This window comes from Sminthopsis crassicaudata, chromosome 1, assembly GCF_048593235.1.
Source record: "Sminthopsis crassicaudata isolate SCR6 chromosome 1, ASM4859323v1, whole genome shotgun sequence".
NCBI classification, from domain to species: domain Eukaryota; kingdom Metazoa; phylum Chordata; class Mammalia; order Dasyuromorphia; family Dasyuridae; genus Sminthopsis; species Sminthopsis crassicaudata.
In genome coordinates, this window is record NC_133617.1 from 397,769,768 (window position 1) to 397,796,995 (window position 27,228).

Here is a 27,228-nt window from a genome sequence, read left to right on the forward strand (position 1 = left end):
CTACATTTCTGTATATCATTATCAGCTCAACTTCAATGAAATCCTGAAATGAGTGCTGATGGGAAAAGTAAAGACCTGTTTCAGACAAAAATAAGAATGCAGAAAACTTTTTTAATCACATAAGAGGAAAAAATGGCATCTTTCTGATAAAACATGAATATTCAAAATAAGTCACAGAATACAAATATTGTACTGAAATGGTAAAAGCTATACATGACCAGAAACTGCACTTAGGTGTAATCCAAATGGGAATGATCCACTTTGTAGATCCTTTATATTAATCCATGGTAGTTCCTTGTCTAAAGTGAAATTTTCTTTTTAGAATTTCAAGCTTTTAGTCACTTACTTATTTAATAGACCTAATAAGAGTTGTTGGTTCACTATATCCAAGACAAGTATATAGGTACATGTCAGTTATACTTGATTAATTTTTATATTGCCATATTTTAATGCCGATTTTCATGTAGAGGAAAGCAGGATAAACTACATTAGTAATGAGTTTCTACTAAGCCTTCACTCTGGTCACTCCTAAGAGAAACCTGTAGAAAGAAAAAAAAATACAGAGGAAGGTTTTCTTTAAAAGAAAGATTTGGAGACTTTACAGTTCTCTTTGCATTGTTTTACATGGAAATTATCCTTAGTCCTTTTGTCTGAACTACAAAGGCTTGGCCCATTCATAGAAGTTTTTTTCCTTATACATTCTTCAAAGAGTAAATAATGCCTGAGCTGTGATGGTTGGATATTTATCTCATTTGGACTATTAAAGTTTCACTATGTGAGTTCAGGGTTTCAAATAATTTTTCTTACATTCTTAGCATTTAGAGGGTCACCACAGGGAGAATCATGTCAAGGTAAACAAGGTCTGATTAACTCGATAACACTTGCTTTTGTGGTTTAGGTATGAAATGGGCTTTTTCATGTCTGGTACAATTTGATTGTCGACTGAATCTTCTCCCACATCTACTACATCTATAGGGCCGCTCTTCTTCATGAGTCTCTTGATGAAGCAAGAATTCTTCATCTCCTAAGAAGCTTTTCCCACATTCTTGACATTTAAGGAGTTTTTCCTTTACATGAATTACTTCATGGCGACTCCGGTGAGAGTTCTGACGAAAGTTTTTTCCACACTGAGAGCATGTATAAGGTTTTTCTCCAGTGTGGATTCGTTCATGTTTATTAAGATTTGTTTTATGATTGAAGCTTTTCCCACAGTGGATACAATCATAAGGTTTTTCTCCAGTATGTGTTCTCTGATGAGAAATAAGGTAAGAACTTTCAGTAAAGTGTTTTCCACACTGGGGACATGTATAGAATCTTCGTGTTCTCCGATTTTGAGAAAGTGCAAGAATGCTCATGTCCACATATTTTGAAAGGTCTTCTAATGGGGCATCATTTTCAACAGTAATTAAAAGACTTCGTAATCTCTTTTCTTGCGGGATCGAATTATTTAGTCTTTTCCCTTCATGGTTACCTGGATGTTTCTCATAGTCTTTTGCCTGCTTAAAAATCTGGGAACCATCCCTTTCACAGAAACTTGATGACATTTCATGATGTTCTATATCCTCTGGATTTTCTGGCTGGTGATCATCTTCCTTATTCTCATTGCAATCTACTGTTGAGACAAAGACAGAATTCATATAATATATCCTCTTAAGCTTAGTGAAAAAATATATGAGGAAATACTAAATATATACGCCAAATGTTATTGACTTAGAAGACTACAAATCAAGGACCTCTATCAGTACTTGTGGGAAATTTGGGGGCTGAAAATAATAATAACTAAATTTTTATAGCACTCTATTACTTAATTTGACTGAAAAACAGAAAAAAAAAATTACCCTGATAATGGAAAAAGAGCTGAAAAAAATCTGTTTATTTTTCATGTCATTGTCAACAATTATTCATTTAATAAACACATATTAACCCTTAAGTTGCAGAGTATTAAAGAATAGAAAAGAAAAATAAAATACTTATGAGGACTTAGACATGATAACTGACAACTACTATGCACTGAAATTAAATCATTACTAAGTCAGTTTAGTTTGGTACATTGATGTTTACATAAACTTTTAATAAACCTTTGGCTTTTTTGTTTATTTTTTTTTAAAGAAGAGTTATAGAAGATAATTTTTATCCTTGAGGAATTTACAATGTTAGTAATCTTTAGGCTTTGAGATTTGGAATCCAGTTTATAAGACAGAGAAGGAGAAAAAATTTTCACAAATTGTACAAAATGGATGTTACCACTGGCACATGTAGTTTTTCTATTATTATGACTGTGCCTTTATTGTTTACTCCCAATTCCCAAAATTGTAGCGAGGACATATGACTAAAGAATCCATTAGAAAATTTCCCAATCAATAGTTAGTTGTAGTACTTCTGCCTGAGATTTCCTAAATTTTCCTAATATAAAACATACCAAGACAAGATGAACAAATATAGTCAATGGACTGTTTGCTCATTGTTCACCAGGTAAATTTTCATAGGTGCAACCAATAAGACAGGCATAAATTTTCATTTGTAGTAAATAGGAAGAGCAAAGGAAATTCTAAAGAGACCTTCAAGCTGCATGCCTTTTGCTAATGCTAAAGAATACATGTATATAAAGGAGGTTTCTTATTCCATTTTCCAGGGAAACCGTAAAAAGAATAAAAGAAATTCTGCAAAGTAAAAACAAAGAATAAAAAGGTTATTAAGAAAAAGAAAATATTCCTGACTTACATTAGGAGTTTAGAAGGTAAAAAAATGTAACAAAGAGAAAAAGAATTACAGTACATTTTAAGTTAAAAGAATCTGGATTTGGGACAGCTAGGTGGTGCAGTGGATAGAGCACCAGCTCTGAAGTCAGGAGGACTTGAGTTAAAATCTGGCCTCAGACACTTAACACTTCCTAGCTGTGTGACCCTATGCAAGTCACTTCCCCCCAACTGCTTCAGCCAAAAAAAAAAAAAAAAAAGAAATGAAAAACAGTATTCTAGCAAGATGTAGAGTAGGTCAGAAAATTCCAAACTTCCCAGATATCTACAAACAAGACAAAATAGCATTTTAGGGCAAACATAGAGCAATTAAAAATAAACAAGATCGGGTAGAACAGTGGTCCTCCAGGGACTAGAGAATATCCAAAGAAAGATATCAAGACAAACTGCTTGTGTGAAGTGTAAACACCTCCAGATTAGTTTCCCTGAAAAAGCAAGCATTGAGCCCTGGGACTACCTGGGTTGGGAGGTAACCTCCACCCCAGCCATAAGAATTTTCATTTCCTAGACAGGAGGTAGAAGATGAGGTAAGGGAACCTCTACTGATAAGAGATGTCAAAAGGGCCCTGGGTGAGAAGGAACCATCATACGCGCAGTAAATACAGAAGCAATGGGTAAGGAACACTGTTGGCTGTTTGGGCACTAACCTGAGGGCAGGGTTCTTGGTTTTAGATTACAGACCAGAGGAGATAAATGGAGGACCTGAGGCTAGAAGTACTATACTCCATACCCTAGGACTAGAAGTGATTTCACTGACAAATTGTTATAAATTTAAAAAAGAACAAAAAGAGTAGGCAAAAGTTATCACCTATACGGGAATAAAGACCAGATTTGTCTTCAGAGGAGGATACTGAATTTTAAAAAGTCTCTCCTACTCCAAAGAGTAATGTTAAATGGTCACCTGCCTCAAAACAATTCATGAAGAATTTAAAAAGATTTTCAAATGAGAGAAATGGAAGACATTTTTCCCCTTAAAAAAACAGAACAATTTAAGAAAAACAAAATTATGAAAAGAAAGTCAACCAACTAGAAAAGGAGATCAAAAATTTTAAGGAAGAAAATGACTCCATGAAAACAAGAACTGGGCAAGGGGAAGCCAGCAAAGTTACAACAGACCAAGAAATAACAAAACAAAATAAAGAATGAAAAAACAGAAGAAAATGTGAGACATCTTGATCTGGAAAACAGATCAAGAAGAGAAAACATAATCTGACTATGTGAAAGCTATGATGAAAAAAGAATTTTGATACAGTAATACAAGAAATAATTTTTAAAAATTATCTTAAGTGTTAGAACAAGAGGGGAAAGTTAGAAATAGAAAAATTCACCAATCATCTGAAAGAGATCCTAAAGAAGGAAAACTTACAGGAACATCAAAGTTAAATTCTGAAGCTCCCAGGTAAAGGAGAAAATATTATAAGCAACAATAATAAAAAATTCAAAAATGACAGCACCACAATTAGATTCATAAAACCCAGCAACAGCTATATTAAAAGACAACAAGGTTTGGAATATATCTAGGAAAGAACAAAAAAAAAATAATACCCAGTAAAGTTAAGCATAATCCTGAATTGGGGGGGGAGGGGGAGAACCAAAACATAGTAAATGAAGTACAAGACTTTCAGGATTTTGTTGCAAAAAAAAACCTGAATTTAATTAAAAATGATATGGAAGAGCCAAGAGAAATAAGGTAAACATTAAAGATTAATTACAAGGGACTCATATAAACCATTTATCTAAAATTGCCAGGAGTAACTGGGTAATTCAAAAGAAAGACTGGGGAAGAGCTGAGTATGACATGACTCTAAAGAGCAAAGCCGGTGTAAGAAAATATAAAAAGAGTAATTATCATCAGTGAATGAGGTGCAAGAAGAATTGAAAGAGAAGAAATAATAGTTCTGGAACCCCATTCTCATCAGGAATGAGTTAAAGAAGGAACAATAGATATATATCTAGAAGAGTGCAAAAGTTTTCAAAATTCAGAAAGAAAAAAAGAGGGCAAGGAAATAGGAAGGTGGGAAAGAATAAGAAAGATTTTTAGAGGGAACCTTATACATCAGATCTGGGTCAAAGAGAGAACAATATATACATTTAGAAAGGAAAATCTGAATTTATAAAGAAATAAAAGGGTGAGGGAATAGGAAAGGAGTATGAGAAAATATGTTATAGGGAATGGGATAAAGTGAATAGATTAATGGGAATGGAACAGAGGGAAGAAAAAGGTGGGATTCTTGGAGGGAATGTAGATTAAGGATTAATATTATTAATGTATTAATAGGAAAGCAAGGTAATGGGGAGAAATAAAGCAAAGGAGTCATCAGGTATAGGAAATAAGAGATATATACAAATATAATAATAAAGATCAGGAGTTGAATTTATTAGGTTAAAAAAAGCAGGGACAGTAATTATTTATCTGAATGTTAAAGCTAAAAAAGATTGTCAAAAGAGAAAAATCGGGAAACTACACAATGTCAGCTATATTAATCAATTTAAACTATTTTAAAATTAGACAATGTAAGACTGAAATATTGCTATGATATAATGATGAGTTGGTAGACTTAGAAAAAATATGGAAAGATTGGATTTACAAAAGAAGATGTTAAACACCTTCAGCGAAAGAGGAAAACAAATGTAGCATGGTCTAACACAGCATATATGTGTGAGCATATATGTGTGTATATATGTATGATTATAAATATATATATGTATGTAGATATGTATATATATTACATATAAATATATCTGAGCTTAATTGTAGAGGGGGAAGGAAAAGGGGGGAAAAGAATAAAGTAAAAAGTGCACAGCAGCTTTATTTTAAATTAAAATTAAAAAAAAAAAAAAAAAAAAAAAAAAAAAGAGGCTTTTCTCCTAGGGAAGAGTGTTGAACATTTTCAAAAGGAAACAGGTTTTGTGTGTGTGTTCCAAGGAATGTTCATATGGATCTAAAAATTACAAATGGAGATAAATCATACAGGAAAGGTCAGAGGAAGAAGAATTAGTAATAGTTTGTAATTCTCTGCTTAGGAATATACTAGTATTTGATCTTCTCAAAGACCATGTTTTGGATGTAATAGGGAATTTGAAGAGACTTATCAAACCTGGTAACTCTCTATCCAACTCTGATGATTCATGTGCGGACATATCTACAAAAGGATTCCTAGAAAGCATTATAAGGGCTTCTAAAATTGTGAACAAAAAAATTAAAAAAATAAAAGACTTTATGAACACAGATATTTCCAACTAACAAGAAAATAATTTCTGTTTATGTACCAAAATCCATTGCAAAAGATAAGACAGAGAAATTCTAAAAAAAACTCTCCAAATTAAATCTGCATGGACATTTAATACTGAGTAACTTCAAAACAGCAGGAGAATCCCAAATAACTTCAAAGCAAAGGCATGGGGCAAAAAATGAAAGGAAAAAAAAAATTGGAAAAACAAGATTCAGGAGTAAAAAAACAAGAAAAGTCAAAGACCAGTAGACTACATATAAGTCTCACCCCTAAAGATCACAAATCCTCTACTTGAAAAAAATAAGAAGTGCTGAACTTGGCAAGTACCAAACAAGTATTTGTTTTTTAACCAATTATACATGCCTGATTGTAGATGTAGAAAATCAGATGGATTATTATTGACTTGGTAAGCAAAGATCAAAATTATTTCCAAATTAGAAATAAAAATGAAATGTGGCATGCATATAATTGAGGCAATTGCAGCCTGATGTTCTGAACCAAGCTATTGATCCAAAAATAGAAAAGTGAATAAAAGAATTGACATTCACATTGTCACCACTTTCCAAATAAATATAGTTGATATTAACAAGAAAACCTAGAAATTAACAAACTGCCTCAGCTAACGAATACTTGGTCTCTTTTTCAAAGAAAAATCTGACAGACAAAAGAAAACAAGAAAGTGCAAATCAGAACAGAAAATAAAGAGATTTGTAAAACCTGAAAAAAAGATCTGTAAAGAATAAATTTTTATTATATAGGAGGGAAGGATACCAAGAATGGAAGAAAAATTCAAATCTTTTTATCACTCTTCCTTAAAAAAAAAAAAAGACAATATAAGTTTTATTTATACACACATATACACACACAAAACATCACTAGTCTTCACAAAACTAAAAGAATTGTAATGAATGAGATTGAAATGTAAATTATCGTTTGACTTTTAAAAGAGCATTTGTTTAATATTCTCTTTCAGTGTTACCTTCTCTTTATCTGCCTCGCTTATTTCCCTAACAAGACTTTCTATCTCTCTGCAGGGACCTTGACACTAAGGAATTCAGCCTTTCTATTCATGCACAGCAAAGGCTGACTTCCCAAAGCAAATAATAAACTTTTTATCAGTCTTAAAAACAAAAATAAAAACAACAACAACAAAAAAAATTTGATTCAGCAGAGCAAAATATTGCCTTAAAGGATTGTCCTCTAACAAAGTAGCTCTTCTGAAAATATAAAATTTATCCAAAACTATTTTAAAAGATGTATGTTTGTTTGATGATCATCTGATTATTAACATCAAATAAGGAATAAAACAGGAAGATATATATATGCTAACTAAAGATTAGCCACTATCAAGGAGAACATCTAGAATACAATTCAAAAGGAAGAGGATTTCCCTATAACTTATAAATTTTAGTGCTGAAAGTGACCTTAGACTTTACTTAGACTAACTCTCTCATTTAGCAGATTAGATAAGTGTATTTTAGAGAGATTAAATGACTTGCACATGTAAACTAGAATTTTGATTTTGGCCCTCTGACTCTCTATCTAGTGCTTTTCCATTGCATAACTTGCTCAAAATAAAAATAATACTTCAGGAAGACTAATATCTCAATTTCCCAAAAATGGGAAGAAAATGAAATTATAAGCAAAGAGCTAATAATTAGTGAACCTGACTTAATTCCTGACAAATTCTAGAATGCATTATTAAAGGGATGGTTCTGAATATTTAGAGAGAGAGAGATTAGTGATCAAGAAGAGCCAAGATGGGCTCTTCAAGAACAAAGCATCATATTTTTCTTTTCATTTTTTTTTCTGACAGCGTTATTAGTCTGGTAAGTTGGAGGAACACTATAAGCACTTGACAAACTCTCATGCTATGCTTATAGACAGGTCATAGACATAAACTAGGGAATAGTATAGTTGTTAAAGTTGATATATGTTTAACAAAAGAATCCAAAGAGTAGTCACAATGGGTCTATGTAATTTTGGAATGGAGTTCATAGGGTATAAGTGGTTTGTATTATCAAATTTTCAAACATGAAGCTAAAAGGAATGGCCAACACAATGGAAAACAAAATTGTTATCAAAAAAGACTTCCACAGGCTCTACACAAGACACTGGACCTACTAAGATGAAATTTGATAAAAATAAATTTAAAGTCATAAATTTGAGTTAAAAAAAGTAAATTTCAAATTTCACAAGTGAAAAATTTCACATATGGAAAGTGTGCCTACATAATAGTTTTGCCTCAGAAATATATAGAGGGCAGCTAGGTGGCGCAGTGGATACAGCACCAACACTGAAGTCAGGAGGACCTAAGTTCAAATATAGTCTCAGACACTTAACACTTCCTGGCTATGTGACCCTAGGCACTTAACCCTAATTGCCTCAGCAAAAAAAAAAAAAAAAAATACATGGAGATTTTAATGAAATGCTACTTCAATGAGTCAATAGCATTATATGGCAACTAAACAAGCTAATGCTATCCTAGGGTACATGAAGAAAAGGCAAAGCAAGTTGAAAGACTGATAGTGATGAATCTGGTTAGAAATTTGGAATATTTTATATGATTCTGACATTTAAGAAAAGGCACTAATATGCTGGAATTTATCTCAAAATGGAAGATTAGGATAGTAAAGGATGCTATGTTTAAAAAGACTGATTTAATGAACTAGGAAGATTTAGCCTAGAGTTAAACTAAAGTTAGCTTTTGGGGAGAGGGCTGACAGTTGCCTTCAATTATTTAAAAGACTATTATGAAAAAGGTATGAATTTGTTCTTTTTGGCATTAGGAGACAGAACTAGTAATAATGGATGAAAGTTAATAAGAGACAGATTTAGGATTAATGTGTGGAAGAACCTCTTCTAACAACCAGAAATATTCAAGAGTGGAATGGACTACCTATAAGGTAATGGATTTCTTCTCTAGACATTGACTACTTCTCTGTGACATTATAAAAGCAACTTCTGAAACTGCAAAAATGGTAGTGTTTCCAGGATAGAGAAGGTAAGTAAAAACTGTGTTCTATATAAACTAATTAAAAAATAATGTGGATTTTCAGTGGGGAGAAGAAAATAATTAGAAGGAATATAGTTATTCTATTTAAATATATAAATGGTTGTTTTGTAAAAAATAACATCAAATTTAATAATATATGTTCATTAGAAGGAAGAGTTTCTCAATAATTAGAGTTGATATGTAACAAGCAGCCCAATGAAGGACTTACTAAGCATTTTTTCCCTCAACAATAATCTTTGAGGACAGGCTGAATGACCACTAGTTTGGAATAATTCTTGCATAAAGCAACAGAATGAACTAGAACATCTCAGCAATTTTTTCACACTAAAATTTTTTGTTCTACATTGTGACTTAACCATTTCATGAATCTGTGTATTATCTCAACTAAATTGTGTTCTTGAAGAGGGAATATCACTGTTATACTTTTTTCTATTATCTTCCTCTATATCAAATGTAGTATTCTTTATACTATAAACATTCAATAAATATTTGTATGTTGAATGTACACAGGATCAGGTAACTTCAGGAAAGGAGAATAGGGTTTTGTAGTTTTGAAAAACTAATGGTAAGAAAGGTAAACTGAGAGAGTAAGAAGGTCAAACACACTCATTTTACAAATAAAGAAAGTGAATCCCAATTATGTTAAACGATTTGCCCATGGTCACATTGGTAGCAGCAAGTGACAGAACCAGGACTAAATCAGTTTCCATTGTTCTTTGAATCTTCCCTTTAAAAGTGGTGGTTCTTAAAGGATGGTTAGGAGACCACTCAACTCTCTTTCAAGGTTTGTCTAGGAAGTTCCCAAGGCTATTAAATAAGATTAGTATAAATGTTGTCTGAGTGAGATGCATAGCCAAAAGATGGAGTAAAGTTCACTATCAATGATTAAAAATATCTTTAAATGAAAAAAAAAAAAAAAAAAAAAAAAGAAAATTTGTAAGAACAGCAGTTTATGAACACTAAGCAATCTGAGGAAGAAAGTTCCCCCAGCTGGTTTCAACTTGCCCTTCATTTGAGACAAGAAAAAGGTTCAAGTATAGAGAGTAAAGAAAATAGAAGGGAAAAAAGCACAGAAAGACTTGCTAAAAGAAAATCCCACATGGCAACCTTCTGGGCTACTACATTTCCTCCGAGAACATAGAACTCACTCTAGGGCCCTTTTATTCTTGATAAACATCTAGAACATCTACCTCTTGCTACTAGAATAATCTACCAGGAAAACAGAACTTTTCCTTGATCCCTTACAGTCAATGTACTCTTCACAAAATCTCTCATATTTAGAGAATTCTTTGAATCTCCCATAAGAAATGTTAAGGAATAAAAAAGGATACTAGCTAAGAATTAGGAGAATCCAGCTTTAGTCTAGTCCCTGCTACTAATTTGTGGTATGACCCTGATCTGCCTAATCTTATAATAAAGGGGAATGATAAGTTCTCTTAGATTCCTTCTAGCTCTGACATTATATGAGTTTATGATTAATTCTAAAAGAATGGTCTATCTAGTGGAAGAAACCATAAATGAATTTGAAGGACAAATGATCATTACCATGAGAAACAGTTCCAGGTAAATATCACTTTAGGATCACACATATATACTGACCTTTATTCCCATGCACTTGTGTACATGTTTCTCTGGATAGACCAAAAAAGAAAAAAAAAAAAAAAAAGCATACTCATTTATAGTGTGAGGACACAAAAGAATCTGTATACTAGACACAATGGCCCATGAAGGTCCCAGGTTCCTAGGAAGAAACCATGGTTTTAATTAGCATTTTCATTAGCAGAGGCCCAAAACTGTTAACTAAATAATCACGACAGTTCTGTGAGCTTTGAACCAGGATAGTGTAATGCAATGGTGTCAAACTCAAATAGAAACAAATTTCAATGGGATGTATATATTGACTTAGAAAATCATAAATTAACACTGTTTATGGGTCATTGGGGTTTTTGGGGGGCATATTTAGAAACATTTTTTAATCATACTTTAATCTAGCTTGGACCAGAAGAAGTTTTGCAGGTCACCTATGGCTTTTGGTGTAGAGGATAGAAAGCTGAACTTCTTAAAATCTGGCCTTAGACACTTACAAACTGTGTGATTCCAAATCAATGAATATTTACAAAAATATAAATTACCTAGATTAACAAATCAGGAAATAGAAAGCCAAAATAATCCTATCTTGGGGAGGGGGGGAGAAACAACTGAACAAGCCATTAATGAATTCCATAGGAAAAAATCCCAGGGTTAGATGGCTTCACAAATTAATTCTGCCAAACATTTAAAGAACAATTAAATTCTAATACTATCTAAACTACTTGGGAAAAATTGGTGAAAAAGTTCTACCTAACTTATTTTATGACATAAACATAGTACTGGGAGATTTAAACCAGGGAAAGAAAATTATAGACCAATTTCCCTAATAAATATTGATGCAAAACTTTTGAACAAAACACAAGAAGGTGACTACAGCAATACATCACAAGGATTACATCCTATAACTGGGTGGAATTTATACCAGGAATATAGGAAGGCATATTAAGAAAACTATCAATATAATTGACCATCTCAAACCAACAGAAATCATACGATTAAGTCAGCAAATGCTGAAAAGGCATTAGAAAAAGCACAGCATCCATTCCTGTTAAAAACATTAGCCAGAATAGGAATAAAGGGATTATTTCTTAAAATAATAAGCATTATCTAACTAAAACCATCAGCAAGCACAATCTATAATGGTGATAAGCTAGAATCTATCTCAATTAAATCAAGAGTGAAAGTTACTCACTATCACTACTATTCAAAATAGTAGTAGAAACATAATAAAAGAAAAAGAAATCAAAGGAATTAGAATAGACAATGAGGAAAAAAAAATTATCACATTTTGCAGATGATATGACAGTATACTTAGAGAACCCTAGAGCAACAACTAAAAAATTACTTAAAATAATTAACAACTTAGCCAAGTTATAGAACATAAGCTCATATAAATTATTATCATTTCTTTATATGACTAATAAGCAGCAACAAGGAAAGGGAAATTCCATTGAAAATAACTATAAACAATACTTCAGACTCTACTTGCCAAGACAAACCCAGGAACTATATGAAAACAATTAAACACATTTCACACGAATAGTCACAGCTAAAGAACTGGAAAAATATCAGTCGTTCAATAGGTAGGCCAAACCAATATAATAAAAATGACAATTCTGTCTAAACTATTTACTTATTCAGTGGCACAAATTCTGTGACTTTAGATAAATCATTTAAACTCTATGTAGGTCAGCTTCTTCAGTAAAATAAGAGTAATAGCACTTATTTCCCAGGATTACTGGGAGATCAAATGAGATATTTATGAAGTACTCACTCAGTTCAGTACCTGGCACACAGTAGACATGTAATAAATAAATTCTTCCTTTCTGACCCTGGAACCCTCCTTCCAATTACCAAGATGTGAAACATAAGCCTCACTTTAAATATAGAATAGAAAATGCTATCTGAATCCAGAGTGATAACTATGGAGAATGAATGTTAAGACAGGCTGTGTTCATTTTTTTTTCCTTTATTTTTTTTTTCCCTCACGATTTTCCCCTTTGTTCTGATTTTTCTCTTCCAATATGATTCATAAAGAAATGTGTATTTAAAAAAGTAATGTACATGTATAAATAGAAAAAAGAAAATAAAAAAATTTATTTTACAAAACAAAGATTTAAAATCATATATATGTGTATATGTACATACATGTATATATATATATATATATATATATATATATATATATATATGAGAGAGAAAGAGACTGAGAGACTGAAAGATGCTTTTCAATTCAATCAAAGGTAGAATGGAAAAGGTTATTCTTAGACCAAAAGCAATAATTACCAAAATAATATAGTACTGGTTAAGAAAGAAAAAGGATAATAGAAGAAACCAATTAAGTTATTTCAATATACATAAGCAAATGAACATAGTGATCTAATAATAAGTCCAAAGACCCCATTTACTAAGGTAAGAACTAATTATCTGACAAAAACTGTTGGAAAAACTGGAAGGCAGTCCAGCAGAAACTAGGTATAAACCAACTTATCTTCTTAACACCACATGCCAACGTAAGTTCCAAATGAGTATGACTAAAACATAAAAGTTATATCACTTATAAAATTTAGGGAAGAAAAAATTTCTCCCAGACCTATGGATAGGGGAACAATCCACAACTAAGGGTTATAAAAGATTGCATAAGATAAAATGGACAACCTGAATCACATAAAATTAAAAAGGTTCTGTACAAATGAAACAATGAAGCTAAGATCTGAATGGAAACAGTTAATTTAAGAAAAATCTTGACAGAAAATTTCTGTCTCCTTTCTAAGACATATATATGGAACTAACTTAACTTTATATAAGCCACAGCCTCATAAATTGGTCAAAGGTTTTGAACAAGGAGTTCTCAAGAGAAGAAATTCAAGCTATTAGCAGCCACATTTCTAATGATAAATACTGAAGAAGCCACAGGAAAACTGGCACATGGATGCATTGTTAGGATCGCTTTCCACTGTCATCATAGAAAATAATTTGGAACTATGATTAAAAAGTTATTAAGTTGTGCGCACCTTTTGATACAGCAAACCACTATTGGAACCATAAGAAATCAAAGAAAAAAAGTAACATTTTTTGTAGTGGCAAAGAAATGAAAATTGATGAACCCAAGAGAGTGGTTGAACAAATTAAATGTATGAATAAATGGAATACTGTTGTAGTGTAAGAAACTTTCAGTGAAACCTGGGAACAATTGTATGAGCTGATGCTTAGTTAAAGAACAAGAAGCAGAGCAAAGAGAACAATTTATACTATTAAAACAAAATATAGGGCATCTAGGTGATATAATGGTTAGAACACCAGTTCTGAAGTCAGGAGGACCTGAGTTCAAATCTGGCTTCAGACACTTTAATACTTCTAGCTATGTGACCCTGGGCTAATCACTTAATCCCAATTGCCTCATTAAAAAAAAAAAAAAAAAAAAAAAAGATAAAAATGAACAATTTTGAAAGACAGCTGATTAATGCAATGATTCCAGAGGTCTAATAATGAAGAAGGCACTCATCTCCAGACATAGAAGAGTATAGAATAATAATCACAATGAAAAAAGGCATTTTTGGACATTTGGAAACTTGTTTTGTTGCCTGACTATGCTTACTTGTACTAATGGTTGTTTTTATTGTTGTTTCTTCCCCAATATGGAGAAAGTGGAAAAGACATAATTAATTTTTAAAAAAATGAAATTTAGTTTTTTAAAAAGGAAGCAGATAAATGGGAAAAATATTTGCAGCAAATTTAAGATTTCACTTAACAAGCTATATAAAGAATTGATGCCAATTTATAAGCCACCTGCCAACTGATAAAGAACAAAGCATATTTAGTTCTCAAAGAAAGAAATCCAATTATACTCTAATTATATGAAAAACTTATCCAAATCACTAACAATCAATAAGCTGGAAATTAAAGCAATTCAAGGGTTTTTCCTTGTATCTATCAAATTGGCCAAACTGACAAAAGAAAAAAAAAAAAAGAAAATTTCCTGGTGATATATGGGAAGATAGGCACATTAATACACTGTTGGTAAAGGTATGAATTAAATCTAGTCATTCTGAAAAGTATCTGGGAATTCTAGTTTTTCAGTTTTTTCATTCAGCCTATAAGAAAAGGAGTCATATGTACAAAACATTTATAGAAACTCTTTTTGTAGTAACAAAGAACATGAAACTAAGCAGAGCCTATTAACTGAGGAATGGCTGAACAAAATACAGATGGATGTGACAGAACATTATTTTATCATAAAAAAATGAAGAGATGTTTTCAGTGAAACTGTCAAGATGAGCTGATATTAAAAAGAGAGAGAACAAGGAGGGGAAAAAAAAATCATATAATAACACTGTAAAAACAAACTGCAAGAGAGTTAAGAATTCTGACCAACACAATGACCAAGCATAATTCCAAAGACCAATGATGAACCATTATACCAATTCTCCTAATGAAGAGGGGATGGTGTAGGAGACATGTATTTTTGGAGATGGCTAATGGAAAGAGAAAATATGTTGTTAATGAAAAAAAAATTTATAAAAAAAAAAAAATTAGGGAGGTTGGAGGCCAAAACAAAAGCAAACTCATCTTCCCCAAGCATTCTGAACCACACTAAATAAAGTTCTCTAAACTAGTCTTCATATGGTATGGTTCTATCCCCTTACCAACAACCTGGTTACACACTTCTAAATGCATTGTAGCTTGTGAAACGTCTAAAAGATGGAAGCCAGAAGAGAGCATACTACTACAGGTGTGGTTTGACCAAGACCATCACCTCCCTCTTTCTGAACACCAGATCTCATTCATGCAATCTATATTACATTAACTTTTATGCTTGTCACAGCATATTTCTGACTCACTGAAACACTAAAATTCACAATGAATCTGTGAAAATCCTCAGAGTTGTTTTCCCCATGTAATCTTGCAAGATGTCTCTCACATATCCTCCTAGCCATTTGCCTCTAGTCTTGTGCCACAGTTAGGCATCTTACAACTTTGTGGATGATTTAGAACAAGAAGTCAGGAGAAAAATGTTATCAATCACTTCCTCAACTACTTGAAATACTTTAGATACAGTTCTCACCTAGGAGTAGGAGGGAGAAAAGGCAGGAATTTGTGGGGCAAAGCTAACCGATCTGAGCCAAAAAAGAAAAAAATTAACAACACATCCTGAACAGTGAAGACAGACTTCTTTGTTAAATAAAAGAAGCAACCAACATGTCCTTGATGCATGGGTTGGACATGCCTATTTAATCATTTATTGAATACCTACCAAATATATTGGTACCACAGCACAACTTAAAAGGGAGAAAGTGATAGAAGCTAACAGGTTTGATGCAAGGGAAGCAAGGAAAGGAGCTCTTCAAATGTAGAATGAGTGGAGAAATAGTTGGCCTACCTTCACCAGAGGTTTTCAAGGAGTTGGGTGACTACTTGTTAAGATACTATAGGGATGATTCTTGTTCCAGAATAGAATGAATAATAACATCTGATATCTATTCCAGTTCTGAGATTCTATGATACAGTACAGTGATGGATGATAGGGGAGAACAAGCCCACAGATAAAATGTTGCTTGAGGGACCAGAAAATAATTTATTACACCAGTCACTCTTCAAAAAACCAAGACATAACTCAAGTTTCTATAATGCTTATCAAATGGCAACCTGAAGAAACGGACATAAGCAAATTCTCTCCAAACAGGAGACTTCAGAAATGCTGCCCAAATTAAATCGGAAATTTAATAATATTGTCATCATCAACATTTTAATAACACTTTAAGGTATGCAAAGCACTTTACAAGTATTCTCTTATCTAATGATTCTTATAATTCTGTGAAGCTACTCTTCTTAAAATTTATCTCAATTATGTACTGCCCACTCCTCTCATACTTAGAAAACACTTAATTCTCAATGTTACAAATATTTAGTCAACTCATTAATAAGTAGTTTGCTTTTACTCTGTCTAGATGTCCTCAACATTTTAAGTCCAGGTCATTCTGTTTATGTCAGAGGGAGGGAACATTTGTACAAGTAACAGAGTATTCAATAAATGCTTTGGATGACAGACATGATATCATAACATCTAAGTCAGGAATGGAAGAAAATGATATAAATTCTTAGATTTTCTTTCTGTCTTAACTGGCTTGTCCATTCTCTTTCTATCTCCTAAATGCTAGTATACACTGACTTATTTTTTAGCCTTTATTCTTTTCTCTACAGTTTCTTCTCCAATGACTTTACTGAATTCCACCACTTCAACAATAACCTTTATACAAATGAATGCTAAAGTTACATCTCTACTTTTAACCTCATGATACAATTTAGCTTTAGATATTCATATGGTCACTGAGCATTCTGACCTGAATGTTTTACAATAATTTAAAATTAAAACTTTAACATGAATTAATCTGCATAACTGCCATCTAGGGGAGGAGGTGGAGGGAAGGAGGGGAAAAATTCGGAACAGAAAGGAGTACAAGGGATAATGTTGTAAAAAATTACTTATGCATCTGTACTATCAAAAAAAATGTTATAATTATAAAATTATATTATTTTAAAAAAAGAATTTAATCTGCAAAAGTACTTTAAAATTTTTTAGAGTTACTAAAATTTTACTTATCTATGGACAAATTTTATTCTTTAATAGAATCTAAGCTTGAGGACAAGGACTGGCTCATTCTTTGACTTTACATCCCTAATACTTGACTCCAACACTGTAAGGCTATTGAACTTATTCTAGTACAAAGAAAAAATATCTTTAATATCTAGGATATAATGGTTAGTTTGTTGAATTAAGCTGAACCTTCCTTGCTCCTCTACTTAATTTCTATATTTCTATTAAACCATTTTCCTAGTTCAATTATAGCCCAATCTGGGTATTATCTTTGATTCCTTTTATTTATAATACAATAACCAAATTCTACTGCATTTTTTTCTTAGTGATATTTTTCAAATCCATCCTTTGCAAAAATCCTGCCAGATTGATTATTTAAAAATACTAATTTTATCATTCAATCTTAATCACATATGTACTGTCAAAAAATGTTATAATTATAAAATTAATTAAAAAAAAATAAAAAAAATCTTAATCAGTTCAAGTCAACCTACATTTATTGAAGCTTATGTGCAAGATGTAAAGAAAACAAAGATGAATAAAAAAACATAGTGATCTCTGTCTTCAAGAAGCTTACAACTTTGTAGGGGGGAAAATAAGTAAACATTACATAAAGATGATCCTTCCTAGTTCTAAAGTTCTATGACATATGTGAGCATCAAAGGTCAGTAAGAAAGGTACAAGCTCTGAGGCTTTAAATCAAGAAAGTGATCATTCTGAGACAGAGGATTATCGGGAAGGAGTTATAAAGGAACATTCTCATCAGATAGAAAGAGTATCAAAAAGTAGAGTTATGGAGAAAGACTGAGGAACATAGCATGAACATGCAAAGAGATGGAAAAGTAGAAGATATTTTAGACAAATGGTAAGCTAAATGATTTAAGAGCACACTAGCACAATGAAAGAGTAATGAAAAAGATTTTGAATTCCAAATTAATGAGCTAAGAATTATTTGACAGGCAATATTACATCAAACCCATACAATTTGTCCTCAATTTACCTTTGTATCCATCATGCTACTCAAGAAAAATGCTATGGCATAACCAGATTGGTCCGCCAAACATTCAATGCATCATTCACAGAATCAGACTCTCAGATTTGGAAGAGACCTTCAAAGGCATCTGTTCCTACATGATCTTCCATCATACCATTAAAAAGCATATATCTAATTTATCTCTTGAAAGCTCTATGGATGGGGACTCAAAATGTCTCCAGTAGGGGGCAGCTAGGTGACACAGTGGATAGAGCACCAGCCTTGAATTCAGGAGGATCCGAGTTGAAATCTGGTCTCAGACACTTAACACTTCCTAGATGTATGACCCTGGGCAAGTCACTTAACTCCAGCCTCAGGGGGGGAAAAAATAATAACAATTCTGACATATCTTGTAATAGTTAATCTAGAACACTGTGGTTCACAAGCCTAGGTGCTACAATAGAAGAATAATGACAAAGAAGAATACATTTGAGGACAAGTGATTAGGAATTCTAGAAATCATCTTGTAAAAAGAAACTTGAAGAAACCAGGAGGACAATAATAAGAAGCAAAATATGCTGACATAACTTAAGCGCTATTATGAAGAAATTGTTTTGTGCTACTTCCAAAAGGATTAGTGCCAAGGAATAGAGGATATAAAACAGGCAGAACTGAGTTCAAGATAAGGATTATTTTTTTTTAATCAATCACAACAGTTACTAAAAAGCAGATGATTTACTTAGCATGGGAAATAAAGAGAAACTAAGACTCTACTTTCAAGGGATTCTTGCATAGGGATATGCCCTAAGGTACTCAGACTGGAGGATATGTTTTCAATTCTCACTTCAGTCTGATCACTAGACCAAGTTTCATCTTATCTAGACTCACTAAGTCAGTCACATAGGCCTAACTAGCACAGATATTCATTTATTCTGCCACCCTACCCACCCTATTCCTCACCCATTTTTTTACCTCTTACCCACAACTGCCTAGATCTGAAAGGTCCCTTTCCTGGCCACCAATCCCAATATGTATTAAAGTCTCCAATAGAATATAAGGGTAAAGATGAGAATACCTTGTTTTTAGAAAAGAAAAACAAAAAACAAATTAAAAAAAGAAAACAAGAATATTGGTTGCTTAATTAAAGCTTGATTAAAGTCTGAACTAAATAACCAAATGACTTCTTACTTGCCCAAATCCTTACTCAGCCTCTAGGATCTAGCTTAAATGAATCTTTCTTCAGGTCTAGTTAAATTTAATCTCTCCCTCTCTTTTGATCATCCATAATTTTTACTTTATTCTTCTCTCTAAGCACTTATCACACTCCATCTTATATTAAATATATTTGTTTGCTTACTTATTTACTGGTCTGTGAACTCTTGAAGCAAAGGACTTATATTCCTCCACAAATAACTACACCAAGTATTCAGGGTTGACAATAAGTTCCCAATGTTTATGGAGTGTGAGTAAATAAATCTCACCATATAAAACTATCTTTAGAAACAGTCTACCTAAAATTCCCAGTAGTTTTTGTTACCATTTGTATTTCTGATATGATTCTGGACCAAAGCAAACTAGAGTGTAAATTGTTAGTATATGATTTTTATCTAGAAATATCATAGAAGCAATAGTTTCCTACATCTCAAAATATCTTTTAAACATCAAATTAAGCTCAATGTGCCCTCTAGAAGGGATGGAAGGTGAAAGGGTATGTGTACACACATGCAAACTCTTCCAGGGGTCGTTAGAAAGGAGAGATGATACTTTCACAAAGTAGTATAGCAGGAAATGAAATTATTCACGTGCTTTAGGATTCACGGAAACACTGATTTGGGAGGTCCAAATTCTAATTTCAGATCTAACATTAAGGAGAGGAGCTCAGGGATAAGTTATTTCTCTGAATCTAAGTTTCTTTAGAAAAATGAGGGGGTTGCCCAAGACAATCTCTAACATATCTCTCAGTTGTCCCACAGCTCCCAAAATTCAAGGGAATTCTTACCTTCTAAAACCATGTCACCAACATCCTCCTCTCCATGATTCCTGGAGAAGGGGGACCTCTGAGAAAGATCCAGGCCCACATACTCCTCTTGGGAGTGATACACATTTAGATCCTCAAATACCACAGGCTCCTGAAACAATGACAGACTCTTCAATTAGTCCTTATTTTCTCTGAGATGGTTCTAATTTCTTTGATGAAAAAGAGATATTAAGGTAAAGGGAGAAAGATGTAGTTGAGTTAAAAGGAACTTGTAAGTAGTAGTATCAATAGAGACAGAGAATAACCAGGGATGGGAGCAGTGAAAAAGCAGCCCACAAAGAATATCTAGCCCAGGACCACTCGATTTTCACTCTGAAACTAAACATGAAGTTGTTGGTTTTCTGAAAAGAGGAAAGAGAAAGTTGCATTTGAGAAAAAGAAGGAACTGCAGCTTACCTGAAGTTCAGATGGAAAGGTCTGCGGCACTTCCCGTTTATGGACGCGCCTATCCTTGGGAAAAATAGTTACCCAGGAAGCAGGATGAGCTAAGAGGAAAGAAAGTAACAATGATAGCCAATACTGAGACTCCAAATTATCAGAGTTCAGATTCTCCCTAAGTCTAGTATGCTCCCTTCTTTTCCATATCAGATTTAGGAGCATCAATCTTCTTTAGAAACCAAGCCATAAATATCAGAATCACAATGTTCTCAAAGGTCATCTAATTCAATCCTTACCTACATTATGAATCCATTCTATATCATTCCTCCCAAGGTGATCATCCAGCTTCTGCTTAAATACTTTCAGTAAGGGAAGGGAACTGCGGCTACCTCCAAGGCTGCTCATTCCAATTTTGGGCAACTTCAAGTGTTAGAAATATAAGCCTAAATCTGTGTCTCTTCAACTTCTACCCACTGATATTAGTTAAGAATAAGTCTAATGACAACTTTTCATGTGTCAAAGCTTTATTCCTCTAAATCTTCTTTTCAGAGTAAATATCCTCAGTTCTTTATTTGAAGTGACTTTAAATTGGCCCTTCCCAATTACTCTCTACACCTACTACTGTAGATGTGTTTTGACCAAAGCTGAGTACAATGGGACAATTACTTTCATAACAACTTTTATGTTGAGAACAGAGTTACTCTCTTGATTACAGAGTCTTTTGATAGAGGGAGAAAAAGGAGAAAAAAAACAATTAATATCTACTATCCAAGGCAAGGAAATACCTATTGCTCCCTATCATCTTTTGGGGAGGAGAATAGTGCTAAGATTCTCCCTTTCTCGCTAGTGAAGTTTTTATTTCTTACCTTTGTTCTGCAGAGTCGAAGTAACATCTTTCACTAAAATTATGGTGTCTTCCTTGCCAGTCTTATGATTTTGTGACTGATTCTTCTCTGGCAGAAAAGTAAAGAAGTGCTCCAGTACTAATTGGTGAATGGTCTTGGGAGGTACAGCAGATTCTTGTAGAGCATCCTGACCCATTTTAGGGCCTGGCACCAGTTTTAGAATAAGGGACCCAGTTTGCTTTGGGGGTGTTAGGACCGCTTCTGCAGCCATTGTCAGTCTCAGATTTTCTACAGTTTCAGCTATATATTAAATCTCTTGTCTGAAGGGAGGCCCTTTCAACCTGGATCTGGACTTCTACTAGATGACTATGTCATACAAAACCCTAAGAAAACAGAGAAGACAACATTACTATAAAAACAAGAGAACAAGCATTAAATATCTAGTATACATTATTTTACAAACATCCCATTTGATCTTCACAGATCAAATTGAGAGTTGCTCAGAGGTAGATACTATTATGCTCATATTACAATTGAAGAAACTAAGGCAAACAGAAGTTGAGTGACTTGCCTGGGGTCACATAGCTAGTAAATGTCCAGGTTTAAATTCAGGTTCTTGATTCTAGGTCCAATATTGTATCACCTAGAGCTATACAGCTCTTAGATCCTTCCCCAACCTATGAATCATCCTCCCATATTCTCTCATATCTCTAGACAAAGAACTCAACAATGAAAGGCAAAGCTGAATATGGGGGAGTCATATGAAATGGAAAATTCAGAAATAGCATAATTGAAAATATCAGTTGATAAAATTTAGAAGCATCAATTTAACCTCCTCATTTCCCTTCAAAAGTCAGAGAAAAGATTTGAGGCTTTAAAAACAAAGACTAGATTATGATTGGTTAGTTCTTTGTGTTGATGTATCTATGTCTAAGTTGAATTGAGAGAAAATACTTTCCTAGGTCTATAAGTATCATTGCTTAATGTTTATCACAATGCTATTTGAAATTGAACATTCGACCTCTAGTATGTTTAATATACTTTGCTAATGAAACAGGTCCTTATCCTCAAAGAACTCAATCTTAGTGGGAGAGTCACAACATATACTAAAAATGATAATAAAACCATATTGTTGACCATCTTATGTGTTTTTCCAAAATATTTGTAATTCATGGATTGCTTCAATGCATTTTCCAACTAACTATATAGCTTTTAGGCTAAAGAACAAAGTCTTTATCCACTTTGGTTCCTGTTTTCCAGTTAGTCAAAATTTTTTGAATAATTATGAATCTCATTTAGGAGGTTCTACAATGTCCTAAGGCTTGATAAAATCAAAACAAAGTTCTCTGCAAACTGTAGAATTTGGCAGACTTCATCATTTGGATACTTCCATTTGGATTCTAAGTATCTTCCATGATGGTGGCAAACACTTTTAGTGAGTTTCCCAGTTTTATGCCTGGATTGATGATGATAATAAAGTTTCTTTCTATTGTCTTTCAAGGAGTCTTATGATTTTTACAAATGCACAGGAAACATCTTTTTGGAGAGCCTTTAAAAGTAGCATTTTGTTCAACTATCAGTAAGATAACATACTGAGTTTGTATTTTGTCTACCTTTCAGTCACTTGTGTGACTATAAAGTTAGTAAAGAATTAAAGTTACAAAAGCTTACTTGTTTCTTCTTCCTCATATGTTCGTGTAGGTTGTCTCAAAAGTTTTTATAGAGGATTCCACCACTGTAGGAAATTGCTACAAAAGAAATTCCTCTATCAATGAAGACAGTAACTGTTCTGCAACGTATGGCCTTAAAGAAGTGCCTAAAGCATTTAGTTAATTTGCCCAGTCACACAATCACTATATGACACACGTAGAACTTGAATTTGAATCTTCCTGACTCTGAAGCAGGTTCTCTTATCCATCATGCCTGGTCTTTTCTTTTTCTTTTTTTCTAGTATCTTTCCGAGATCTTTAGAATCAGTCCTTCAAAATCTTGTCATGTATCCTAAATGAAGTACTGTGATTATACTGCATACAAAAGTATACAAATAGGAAGACTGTTTTCTTTAGTACTACTTCTGATTTTTCATGCAGCACATGAGACATTTATTATAATCCAAATGCGATGATCCCAATGTTACTGAAAAAGAAAGAAGTTTGTTGTAAAAAAAAAATTTTTTTTAATTGATGCATGTTTTTCATATATTCATCTTTCTTCCAGGGTTGATCTAAATGATTTGTCTTACCATGCATTTTACACACATCTTCTCTAGTACTATTTTTGGAGATTATACTGCTCATAGTCTACCATCACTCTTTTAGATTATATTTTGCAAATGAAGTTATATTCTTAGCCAGCACTTCTTTTGGCTCCACTTATCACTAAAAGGAGACCAAGTATTTGCTAGCTGAGGTAGATTCTTTTTTGGTTTTCTCATAGTGGTCAATGCTTTTTATCAAACTTCTGAAGGAAAGAGTGATTGTCTAAGTTGCTATCTGTTCTTTATCTACTTATTTTTCAATGTCAACAAATTGTTGGTAAGACTGAAATCCTTTTAGTGTTATTCCATGTGTTCACATTTAACACCAATTTTTGATCTGTTTTAACAACTCAATGATCTCAGAGTACAAACAACACTAATTTGAAAAATGATCCCATATTAGTAACTAGTTGTTTTCCAATATATGAAGTCAACTTCACTTTGTTGTGATGTTACTTAGTGACCTCTATAACATCTTTTGTTGGGGAAACTAGCTATGGGATATAGCAAGACTGAAATAATTTACAAGCCTTTGACTTCTTGTTTACTGTTTCCCAAACCATATTCTCCAATATGAAGTATAGAATGTATAAAGTGTTATAACATTAGTTAAAGGAAATGTATTATTTCACCCCCCATCTTTAAGTGAATGATTCAGTATGGTATTTTTAAACTTAGCCTTGAACCATGAGTTCAAGTCAAAAGATGGAAATAGAGAGAAACACTATCAACAAAGATATAGAGGTAGAAAGAATTCAGGAGAAATCTGGGAAGTTGCAATTAATTCAGTGTAAGTATAGAATACATAGGTAAGATTGAAAAGGTAGACTGAGTCTTAAATGCAAGAACAAAGCTTTTTTGCTTTCTTGATAGATAATAAAGAAGCTTATCAAATGTTTTGAATAGTAGAATGAACTTTTCAAATTATTTATGCTTTAGAAATATTAATCTGGAATCATATAAACATATGTAGGATATATGGGCATATATGGGTATCTGAGCACTTCAATAGTCTAGATTAAGGATGATAAAGATGAATTCAACAGTTATTCTGAGAATAGAGATCGGCAACTGAAAAAATGTAAGGCATAAAATAAAGAGTCAAAGATAGTCTATAAATTGCAATCATAAGTGACTGGAATGAATGGTTGTATACTGACAGACAGGAAATCTGTCAGAAAAGATTAAGGGAGAACAGAGTTCAATTTAAGATTTATTGAGCTGGAGCTAGATGTGTCAACAGATATTGAAAAAGAAAAATCTAGAAAGCAAATGAAAATGAAAGTATGGAACTGGAGAGAAGTAAGAGTTGGAGATTTTGGTGTTGCCCACAGATGACAATTGAAATCATAGAGGTAAATAAGATTATCAAGTGAGAGAACATAGAAAATACAAGAGAATTTAACAAGTAATTTATTAAGTAGCTGCTACTTGCCTCAAAAGCAAAAGGCTCTACTTTCAAGGAGCTTATATTTTACTGGAGAAAGCAAAGGGCAGAAAAGAATTGCAAAAAAGAAAAAAAAAAAAAAACAAGGAATGGGATGTCATAAAAATCAAAGCAATAGAAAACATCATAAATTGCCAAATACTTGAGAGGTTCATAAAGATGAAGAGTGACAAATATGGTTTAATAATGAGCAAAGAGAATAAAGTGTATTATTAAGCACTATATTGTAAGTCAGAAGACCAGTGTTTTAATCTTAAGGGGACGGGGAGCTAAGGTCTAGAGAACGGTTCATGAGTTGTTTTTAAACCGAGGCTCCAAGGATAGATTTAAGCAATCAACTTGGATGGGGAAGAAAATTACATTTTTATATTTTTCCACACTGACCTTGGAGATTTAGCAGATTCTTCAATTTTGAATTGTTTAAAAATTACTGAGGTGGGGCAGCTAGGTGGCGCAGTAGAGTACCACCCCCGAAGTCAAGAGCACGCGAGTTCAAATATGGCCTCACTTCACACTTCCTGGCTGTGTGACCTTGGGCAAGTCACTTAACCCCAACTGCCTCAGCCAAAAAAAAAAAAAAAAAAAAAGGCAATTACTAAAGTAAGCTTCACCAGATTACTATAAGGGAGATTGGCCCAAAAAGTGTTGTTCTAGGAGTTCCAATACCAGCTTCCCCAAACTCATTGCCTATGGTCTTTAGCAAGCCATTTAGAGTTCCTTTAGAATTCAGTTCTCTCATTCCAAAAAAAAAAAAAAAAAAAACGAAAGGAGTTACTTGCTTAATCTCTAGGATCTTAGACAATTCACTCTGTATATTTTAACAGCTTAAAAAAAAAAAAAAAAAGAGGGGGTGGTTGTGGAAGGGAAGGTCTGCAAGCTCTACCTCAGAAGCAGACCAGAATGCTAAAATATATTTGGGCAAATGCTACTTCACAGTCTTTTGAGAATCAGTGAGTCATGGCTCACCTGGCTCTGGCTGACTCATGAACCTTCTACTCTCCGGGAAATTCTCACACGATATGGTAGCGCAAACGTCCCAAAGTCTCCCTCTCGTGACCCCGCATGTGGCTTTATTAGCCAGCCCTTTTGTCTCGCTTCCTCTCACGATATCCCCGGGGTCCCGTGGGCGGAGGGAAGCGCGGACGCTGGGGTCTCCGGAGCCGCCGCTGAGGGGTTGCACCTCACAGCGCATGTCAGGGCTCGGTTTCGGCTCAGGGCGCAGGCCCGATTCTAGCGATCTTCCCCGGTCTCCCCCCAGGCGCTCCAGATGCCCGATCCGACCTAAATCGCCAAACCTCGCGCTCCGCTGCCCTTGCCTGGCCCTGCCTAGCGTTTCCTAGCTCAGCCCCGCCCGGCAGCTTCTCCCTCCCAGGGGATCACTAGTGCTGCAGCTTCCTCCACCATAACCGGACTCAGCATCCCAAGAAATCCCGCCAGGGGAGACCAGCTGGAATGAGGGAGGGGCCGCAGCCCACAAATCCACTCACCTCTAGGGTCGGGGAATCAGGTATTCCAGAAGAGACCAGGAAATAGAACTAAATGGGAAAAACCCACCGCTTCTCGCCTGTGATTGGTCTCGTTTCGCGCCCGCGCGGAAGAACTCTCTCCATCTATTGGTTGAGGCGGCTGTCCCCCGGAAATGGCGGCGGTGACGCGTGTTTTCTGGAAGACAGTGAAGCCTTAGCTGGCTGTGGCGTCACTCCCGGTGCCTCGTTTCCACTTCGGATGTCTGGTCTCCCCGCTCGGAGCTGCTCATAGAGCCAGGAACTCGAGTCACGAAACGGAGGGACAGGCAAGGTCGAGAATGCAGACGAGCTGATTAATAGACCAAAAGTGCTGTTCCACCTCCCAGCGCCCTCTCAAAGGAGAGCCGGGAGACACCGGGAGTCCCCTGAAGGGCTAAAGCTGCTGCATGCCGGGAGTTAGAAGCAGCGGACTCTCGTAAAGGCTTCCGGGAAATGGAGTTCCCGCTCCCTTCCCACCCACGCGTGGGAGGCGTGGGGCGGAGACAGAAGAGGAAATGAGATTTAACCTCGGACGTTTGTGCTTTGTCCTTGTTTCCCGAAAAGCCTGGAGCGGGGGAAATGGTGGTGGCTGTGT

The 27,228-nt window shown here is 34.1% G+C and overlaps 1 protein-coding gene across 7 annotated transcripts; it reads right to left on the bottom strand.

The window, feature by feature from the left end:
- Window positions 1-91: 91 nt before the first annotated feature.
- On the bottom strand, window positions 92-27,228 carry LOC141549904 (zinc finger protein 200-like). 7 transcript variants are annotated; one of them, XM_074279955.1, is made up of 7 exons: window positions 26,616-27,228; window positions 25,513-25,683; window positions 23,096-23,172; window positions 21,446-21,807; window positions 20,598-20,686; window positions 20,163-20,292; window positions 92-1,612 (listed from the first exon to the last, which is right to left on the bottom strand). In XM_074279955.1, the coding sequence occupies exons 4-7, from the start codon at window positions 21,693-21,695 to the stop codon at window positions 867-869; spliced, it is 1,215 nt and encodes a 404-aa protein (XP_074136056.1). In that variant the 5' UTR covers window positions 21,696-21,807; window positions 23,096-23,172; window positions 25,513-25,683; window positions 26,616-27,228; the 3' UTR covers window positions 92-866. The 7 variants fall into 7 exon arrangements, with proteins under 7 accessions (XP_074136056.1, XP_074136054.1, XP_074136057.1 ...); XM_074279953.1 differs by having other exon boundaries at window positions 23,096-23,560; XM_074279956.1 differs by lacking the exon at window positions 25,513-25,683.